Source organism: Anarrhichthys ocellatus, unplaced genomic scaffold (genome assembly GCF_004355925.1).
Source record: "Anarrhichthys ocellatus isolate YVR2014 unplaced genomic scaffold, GSC_Weel_1.0 scaffold527, whole genome shotgun sequence".
NCBI classification, from domain to species: domain Eukaryota; kingdom Metazoa; phylum Chordata; class Actinopteri; order Perciformes; family Anarhichadidae; genus Anarrhichthys; species Anarrhichthys ocellatus.
In genome coordinates this window covers 4,731-13,635 of record NW_022280501.1, presented here as the reverse complement: position 1 = coordinate 13,635, position 8,905 = coordinate 4,731, and the positions used below count along the sequence as shown (strand labels likewise).

The following is an 8,905-nucleotide window of genomic DNA, read 5'->3' as shown; positions in this document are numbered from 1 at the left end:
CATGTTTCTACAGCAGCCCAGAACGGACAAACCAGAGTCTCTGTGTTTGTTTGTTCCCTGAAGGCCACCGTAGTTCTCCGACACGCTTGTTAAACTGCGGTAACGTGAGCCTTAAGAGCGCTAAACCCGCGGTACAGCCAGCCGCCATCTGAGTTCCGTAGCTCCTGAAGTATTATTATGGTATGGATGCCGTTACGCCATTACCATGGTTATGCACTCGGCGGCTCATGTTACCACAGCCTTGAAGAGGGAGAGGTGAGCACTAGATGGCACCAAATTCCGCACACTCTCCCCTTAATATGTCAAATTTTTATATTTGACATGCAAACTACAAAATTAAAGTGATAAAACCATTTTTTTCCCTTTTTAGCCTTCCTTTCAAGTTGTGTATTACACACTCCATGTCCTTCGGCTTAGACATTAGGGTCTTAACTAGGGCTGGGTGTCGGTACAATAAACCAGTGCCAACCAATAAGTATCCAAACTTCTCCAGTCAGAGGATACCTGCTTTATGTACCCAGATCTAGAAAACAACAAAACACTGTTTGTGTATTTTTGCTAACCGTCAATCATCGCAAGAGTTCTTTGATTTAATGTGATTGGGCGACCGCTGACGTAGCTACAACCCATACAGTCTGTGATGGTAGTGAACGTTACGGGCACTGGTTTTGGGTACTGGTATTGTAATTGTTAAAACCATACCCTGCCCCAGCCCTAACATACAAAAGCTTTCAAAAGAGCCATATTACACACACACACACACACACACACACACCTTCATTATCCATCTGCATTACAAATAACAGTAATAAATATGTCAAGTACAATAAATATTGGTTTTCTATTAGAATAAAAATAACAAAGATTTAGCTGGTTTTGAATGGAGATCCATACGACAGAGAAAACAGCAGGACTTCCTGTCATGTGACGTGTTAAGAGCATTTAGCTCGGCTGGATTAAAGAGTTGATCACATGAGGTTAGACTGACATGAGCCGTCACAGACAGACGGACGGACAGCTCAGAGTGGTTCCCTACGGGACAAAAACAACCTTCATACTGTCAACAGTTAAAGTTCAGGTAGTTTTCAGCTTGTGACTTCTCTCTTATTAATGCTCAGATATTGCTTCAACAAAATGCATGAAATCTCTCTCTACGCCTTATTATACAGTGTTTGTTGCCAACATCATCCACCAGGGACATGAACAGATCAAAGGACTGGACGGGGAAATAAAATGAATGAAGGGATTTAAAGGGCCAGTGTGTAGGATTGCTCGACTGGCAGAAATGGAATATAGTTATCATAACTATGTTTTCGTTAGCGTATAACCATCTGAAACTAAGAATCATTTTCACTGAGTAGAATTCGTAGAACGAGCCCTTCATGTTTATGTAGGTAGTGAAAGGCGGAGTCTGCCATGTTTCTACTGTGGCCCAGAGCAGACACTACAAACACTGGCTTTAGAGAGAGCCTTTCACATTTTTATGTTCCCTGAAGGCCACCGTAGTTCTCTACTTGTTTATAAAGTGAGCGGAGGGGTATTTGGTTGGTTGCAACGAAGACGCTCTATAACAAAGACGATACATTACGAGCTGCGCCAACTGGTACACACTTCCTGCCTCCTAAGTGGGCGTGGTCTAATATATATATATTTTCTTCATATTTAGCATTACAAAAATAGGTAAGCTAGGGCGTTTCAAACACTAGTTGATGTTTGGCTAACATTAAAAGCCTTTACACAAAGAGAACAAACACTATAACAAAGTAAAAGTACAACATTTAGTATTTTTGATGGTTTACTGACTTCAGAGCGGTTGAAATGATTTTTGGGACGGGTAGACCAGCTGCTATAATCCATCAACAAAGGGATCTCTATCTGATAATATGGATCATCAATGATCTGCAATTAGTATCAGCGATCTCTAAAAGTTATGTTTGCTCCCTTTTTTTCTTTTGTGCTGATCCGGACCGTGAGTATTATGATCCGTTGCACCTTTACCGCTGGACGCCGCTAAATCCTACACACTGGTCCTTTAACGAGGGGGTGACACATCATGGAAGAAGACCGCATCTACATATAAATGACAAACAACAACAGACTGTGCACCAGACCCTTCTCCTCCCATCACGTTCCTGGTAGTCAATCATCTCTGCAGGCTTCTCCGACCAGTCGACACCGAGCGCGTGGGGCTCCGTTTTTTGTTCCGGTCATTTATTTTTTTGCTTTCGATTTTAAAGTGCAGTCCAGATGCAGGTGACTAAAAGGCAAGGAGGAAGTTACAGAGAGATGGGAAAGAGGATTGGCACATCAGAGAGGTCTGACTTGGAGAATGGGAGCAGGATGTCTGTTAGGCTGAAGGTAAAAAGAGCAAAACAAGGTCTCATCCTATTTACTCTTCCCCTGTGGCACTGATCCAGGTCCAGTCACTCCCTGGACTGGTAGAAGAGGATGTATCCTGACTCAGAGTTCTTGGAGATGTCTGAGGTAAGCCCGTAAAACTCCTCGATGGCCTGGGCGTCAATTTTCTGAACGACACAAGAAAAGGTGATGTTTACTGGAAAAAACAATAGCAAATGTACAAACAGATGAGTCAAGGAGCATCGCTGGAGGTTGAGAGTGACGCACCTCCACAATGTCGTCATCAAACAGCAGCCAGAAGCCATGACTCTTCACTATGGTGATGTAATGACCTCTGTTTGGGCCACTGAGGAGACAGAGACAAACAGTGACTAACGAACACAAAACTCCCACACTGACCTCCAGCCTTCTTAACTTCCTGCAGGAGCAGACAAAGTCATCTCTACATCATCGATGCACAGTTTGCCACACAGATGTTCATTGTACAGTGGAAACCGATTATGGTGGTCACTTCTGTCCCGGTAAAATTGATCAGGATAAGCGTATGATTATAATAACCAAATCCTTTCTGTTTTTCTCGTGCAGACCGACAGTTCTGGACTCGGTGTCGTCCATTAATTCTTGATAATGGACAATTCGAAGGGCACTATCCCGCTTATACATCAGTCCCTTGCATAAATTTATATTTTAATGCATTTTGCAACAAAAATGTAAAGTTTTTCACAATCCAGTTACTCCATTTCCCTGGAAACCCTGAGGGTGTGCTAATACCTGGAACATCATTAGCATCCCATTAGGTTATTATGCAATGGAAAGCAGCCAATCAGAATTGAGTATTCACCCAGACCATGGTATGACTAGAATCAATGACCCCTGTGTTTTTTTTAGACGGAGAAAACCAGCGGTTTCTTATGGACCTCAACACATGTGAAGTCTACGATATGTCTTTACATGCTAGTTGGTATCACTCATATTGGAGCCTCATATTTTGGGCTGTACCTGCCACAGTGAACCACCACAGCCACGAGGTCGTACATGCGATCCAGGTTGACTGCATCCCCGGACGTGTTGAACAGACGGAGTTCTAGGGGGAAAACCACTCGGTAGGACAGCTTGGTGTAGCGGTGCAGCTGCTCCATGTACTTAAACCTCTTCAGGTGAAGCGCCAGGATCATAGGAAGCTTCTTCACGCGCATCCTGCAGAGAAGCGCACATGCTCAGAGAAGTGCACGGTGATATATATCACACTGTCATTGAGCTCGGTGCTTTACTGACCGCTTCTGTGCTTCCTGCTTGCTGCAGCACGTCTCACAGTAGTATTTGTATTCACTGCACAACGTCTCCGTGTTACTGAAGTCCCTGGAGGGGAGAGCACGGGAGGCTTGGTTATTCGATCTCATTCAGACCAAAAGGGAACATGTGACTGAATAGATGATAAATGAATACTACCTGAGGCAGTGTGTTATTGATGTGTTCTGCTCCACATCCACAGAAAGATCCAGAAAATCCTCATCTTTGCTGCTCACCTGTCAAATAAGGAGATACTGAGGTGACTAAACATTTTCCATAGAAATTAAATAAGAGTAGAATGGAAATTCCCATTCAAATCAACGTAGAAAGATGGTCAGACTTCGTCCATTAATCCCCGATAATGGACACAACAAAGGGTATTATCCCGCTGATACTATGGTAACTTGCCAAAGACAAAAATGAAGACCATTATTTTCTATCTTCATGCGTTTCGCAAACAAAATCTAAAGTTTTCTTGTTTCTTGTCACATCGTAGGAAAGCACATTGCTGTCGCCAGATGAGTGACAACTTTGTTTGACTTGTTTTCTGTAAGCAGTGTAGCATTAAAGCATGGAATTAGCAACCTAGCTAGCTGACAGCTGACTAGTTAGCTAGCTCGCTAATTCCCCGCATGCTTTAATGCTACACTGATTACGGAAAACAAGCTGAATAGCAGGCTGGCGCTGGGTCTAACCGTCCCTCCGCTCACTCCGGAGAAGGACAAGCTAACTAACTAGCTAACTTGGAGCTATCCGTCTCCCAAGCTGCATCCGCTCTCTTTCAGCCGAGCTGCGACAACACTGACGCATTCTCACAATAACAACAAAAGCCTTTTTTTTTTTTTTTTTTGTACAAGTCAAATGACCACAGGATACAGTTAAATGTCTACTCCTTTTCTATGACATACTCTTCTGACCGGGTCAGTGAGGACAAGCCAGCACCCAGACCGACACCCACCCACACACACACACACACACACACACACACACACACACACACACACACAGTCTTTGAAATGCTGATTGTACTGAGTAGCTTTTGTCTCTGCGCACTGCGGCGCCTTGGTGTTTGCAGGGGTTGTTCAAGGCAACCCGTCCCACTGTCCTCACCATAAAAACGGTGAGGACAAAGCCTCAGCCAGCAATGACGTAAAGTGGGTGGTCCGAGCTTACCAGCTGTGATCACTACATCCTTTTTTTTTTTTTGCATCCCTAATCCCTTTTCCAGACTTATTCAGGACAGATATCTTATTCAGGGGGGACACAGGGAGGGACAGACGACAGTAAATACACAGACAACTCAATCGGCAAAAATAAAGCCACACACCGTTTCACAGTTGAGGCAGCGCGTCTCGTTGGTCAGCGTGCCTTGGAAGATGTCGTGAACCCACGTGGGCTCCGTCTTGTGCTCCGACTTGTTCTCCGTCTCGGTCTCGGCGGTGCCGTTGTTCTTGAGGCGCCCGTTCTGCTTCTCCTGCTTCTTCTCCTCCTGCAGGATGTCGGCCACCGTGTTCAGCAGGTAGTTGAGGAACTCGTGGGCATCCTGTTGCATGTAGTTGTCGAACAGATCTGGAGGGGAGACGCAGAGATGAAGGGGGGAGGGAGAGAATTCATGGAGGAGAAAATTACGGGAAAGAAGAGGGTTTTTTTGGCCACTGATCTTGTTCTCAGCCATTAAATTATGATCATCTTTCCATGCTGATTCCAATATTTATGTTTCTGTAGGGCCGCAAGGATTGATTTCATTCTGGCAATTATTTTCTGGATTATTCATCTTCTTATGATTTTCCACAGCCCAAGATGATGTCTTTAAATGTCTTCTTACATTCAACCAACAGTCCACAAACCAGCAGATATTCAGTCTACTATCACGCATGGCAGAGAAAAAGCTTATAATCTTCACGTTTGAGAAGCTCGAAATAGCAAATGTTTGGCATTTCTACTTGATTATTAAAATAGTTGCTGCTTAATTCTCCGTTGATTGACTTCTCATTGTAGCTCTATATTTTGTTAAAATATTTCTGCAAACTTCTATGTGAAAAATCACTGAAAGCTATTTATTTAGTCAGGCAGTAAAAAATATATTGACCTGAACCGCAGCTTTGCTTTAAAGAGAAAGTTTGGCATTTGGGGAAATAAGCTTATTTCAAGTTTAATGAGACGATCTGTACGTTAACTTTAAGGCTACAAACAGCAGCTGGTTAGCTTAGCTTAGCAAAAAGACTCGAAATCAGTGGAAACAGCTAGCCGAGGTTCTTTCAATAGCAACAAATACCAGAACATCTAAAGCTAACTGATAAACAAGTTACACCTCAATGTGATCGGTGACTTCCTGGAGTCTCAGCCAAGTAACAGTCCGCAACTCAACCCAAAGTCAAATGCTTAAGTTGTTGTTTTTTTAAATGTTTTTTTTTTGTAGGGATTACACAAACCAGCGTTAAATCAGTGAGCTTCAGAGGTGCTGGTAGGCAGATTTTATTCCCTTCTGAACTAGCGTCAACCTCCGGGTCTGAAGAGTGAAGCCGATGCTAGTGTCCACCAGGGGGCGACTCCTCTGGTTGTATAGAAGTCTATGAGAAAATGACTCTACTTCTCTCTTGATTTATTACCTCAGTAAACATTGTAAACATGAGTTTATGGTCTCAATCTCTAGTTTCAAGTCTTCTTCAATACAGCATGATGTTCATTTAGTACATTATGGTCCATTTAGAGTCACACAGACCATAAAGCAGGGGATGCTTTAGGGCGGGGCTACACAGTGATTGACAGGTCTCTACCAGAGACGTACGTCACTCCTCCGTCCAGATATGCTCACTTTTGTTCACTGGCTGCAAAAAAACAAAATGGCGACAGCCAAACTGCTGAATTCGAGGCTTCAAAACGTCAAACCCACAAACCAATGGGTGACTCCACGACCACTACGTCAACTTCTTACAGACAGTCTATCCTTCAGACTGAGCTATTCTAGCTTTGGGCTAAGCTAAGCTAACTGGCTGCTTTAATGAAGTTGATGATTCCCGTCTTGAGAAGAGTCTTACTGCAGATCAGGTAAAAGAAATCGACAGGCGACGATGAAACCACCATCATTACACACTTCTGTTTTGACAGACCTGTAACGTGAAAGGTGAGAACTGAAGAGAGCGAGAGAGCGAGCGAGAGAGCGAGAGAGCGAGAGCGAGAACCAAAGCTCGGTCCCAACAGAGATGCCATTGTTCATTCACACACAGAGCTTCCTCAATATGGACGACAGTGAACAGTCGGCCTCTCTGTGAGTTCTACTCTCTGAACAACCTCCAGCATGCACCTGCCCTTCACCTCAGATATTCAGACTGCAGTACAGCCAGCACTGCTGCTGAGCTCTCTGACTGTTTACGAACACAGTGATGCATGTGGACACAACACGAAATAAAAAAACAAACACCTGTAGGGTTGCAAATTCACTGACACCAAAGCAACCAACAGACCCGTTTCATGGGACACAATTAAAGTTGCAATAGCTGGAACTGATAATGAATTAACGACGGCTCTGTTCCGTTCACTGTCGCAGGAGAACGTTCCAGTGAGGCAGCATGAACCAGGACACTGGGACTGGTTCATGTAATGCACGCGTCGTTAATGTTCTTAAGTACACCGCAGCTTTTCCGGTTATGTGAAAATGTTAAAACAATTGTTATATCAAGTGAGTATCCTCTTTTAAATCCCGAACATTTCATCTAAACTGAATATTTAAATCAGCATTTTTATCTTTCGGATTTAATTTTAATTTTGTTTTACTGAGAAGCACTTTGTAACTTTTTATGGAAAGTGCTGTACAAACAGTTTTATTATGATGTTATGCATAGAGCACGTCTTCAGTTTTCTTCGACTGTTAATAATAATAATAATAATAATAATAATAATAATAATAATAATAATAATGATGTTGTTGCTTTGTGCTGCACCAGGTTTAACTCTTATGCATCACTCGGGACATTTCTGGCTTTTTAATTTTTCCATCATTGTGGCTGTGTTGCATACATTTTGGAATTGGTTTAAGTTTTTCAAATTTTTTTATTGCGGAAGTTGAACCTCAGCTCCGATAATAAATCTGTAATAAACTGAGCAGCCAAAGTACAGACAGTTAGCTCCTTAAGGGCAAAAATGTTCAGATTGAAACCCATTAAAACCACAACGTTTGATCCCATTACAGCATCAAATCAGGCCTTCAATCTAAAAATTGTGTTTTTTACTATTTTCCACCAGCTTGAGTTGTTTTTTAAATATTTGGTGCAAATACAAACTCAAAAAACAATGTTTTTGCTCATCACTGACATGTCCTGGACTATAGAAATAAAGAAATAAATCCCCCGAGCATTTAGTTAGCAGAACGTAATTCAACATTTGTGTGTTTTAATTTTAACTTTTTATAAAAAACAACAGTGGCATTATGTAAACTAACTGACATTTAAAAGCAAAAAAATGAATGAATATTTGGTCGTTAGAATAAAGACTGATAAAAATATTAACATATAATTGTACGGCAGTTTTTAGGGGCATCAGAGCAATTATTTAAACGTGAGGCACAAGTGTTAAACTATTAAATGAATGCCTATTTATTGCTGCCACCAAGCTTTTAGTTTTTCTGATAAACAACATAATTGATCTCGAGATAAGATTTGCTTTTCATCTGGCACATAAAATCACTGTTTAGGAAAGTGTTGAGCTCTGGTGTTAGTAAAAACTCTCACCGTTCTCTTTCCGTAGGCGGGAGATGAACTTCTTGGGCGGGATGACGCCCACTTTCTTCTTCTGCGTGGTGATGGAGTGGAAGAGGTCAGCCAGGCATGTGAGCAGGTTCTCCTTCTTCTTCTGCTGGGCTTTGTACGACAGCACGTTCTCCCGGAAAGGCCGGCAGAAGTAGAGGGCCTGGAGCACGGAGTTACAGTAACATGTGTTCCCAAACTGAGGAAGGAAAGGAAAGAGGAGACACCAACAGAAGAGGAGGACAAAAAGGGGATTCAGTCCATTTAGCTTTTTAGATTATCTGTTAAAGTTACAATCAGGAACTTTTATTCAGCGTTGGTTCTGTTGGCCCCTGTGGACTAAAGTGGTAGTGTCTCTGAGCACCAGAGTCTCTTTAGAAATCCTCTCATTTTACTGCAGCAGGGTCTGACAGTCTGCCCCTCTCAGTCCTGGTTCTGCTTCTCCCGTGCCTCTCTTCCCTCCAGCGGGTCCACGGTGGACCGGTCTCTGCTGGAGGATCTGGGTCCGTCCACGG

General features: G+C 42.8%; 1 protein-coding gene across 1 annotated transcript in view; it reads right to left on the bottom strand.

Annotated features, from left to right (window-relative positions):
• Positions 1-1,960: 1,960 nt before the first annotated feature.
• Positions 1,961-8,905, bottom strand: part of LOC116401558 (ubiquitin carboxyl-terminal hydrolase 46) — a 10,752-nt gene continuing 3,807 nt past the window's right edge. Inside the window, exons 3-9 of the mRNA XM_031880017.1 lie at positions 8,376-8,589; positions 4,976-5,217; positions 3,808-3,884; positions 3,634-3,717; positions 3,358-3,555; positions 2,626-2,704; positions 1,961-2,525 (exon numbers count right to left, since the gene is read on the bottom strand). Coding sequence (XP_031735877.1) covers positions 2,424-2,525; positions 2,626-2,704; positions 3,358-3,555; positions 3,634-3,717; positions 3,808-3,884; positions 4,976-5,217; positions 8,376-8,589 — 996 coding nt within the window. The 3' untranslated portion in view covers positions 1,961-2,423. The remainder of the gene's footprint in view (positions 2,526-2,625; positions 2,705-3,357; positions 3,556-3,633; positions 3,718-3,807; positions 3,885-4,975; positions 5,218-8,375; positions 8,590-8,905) is intronic.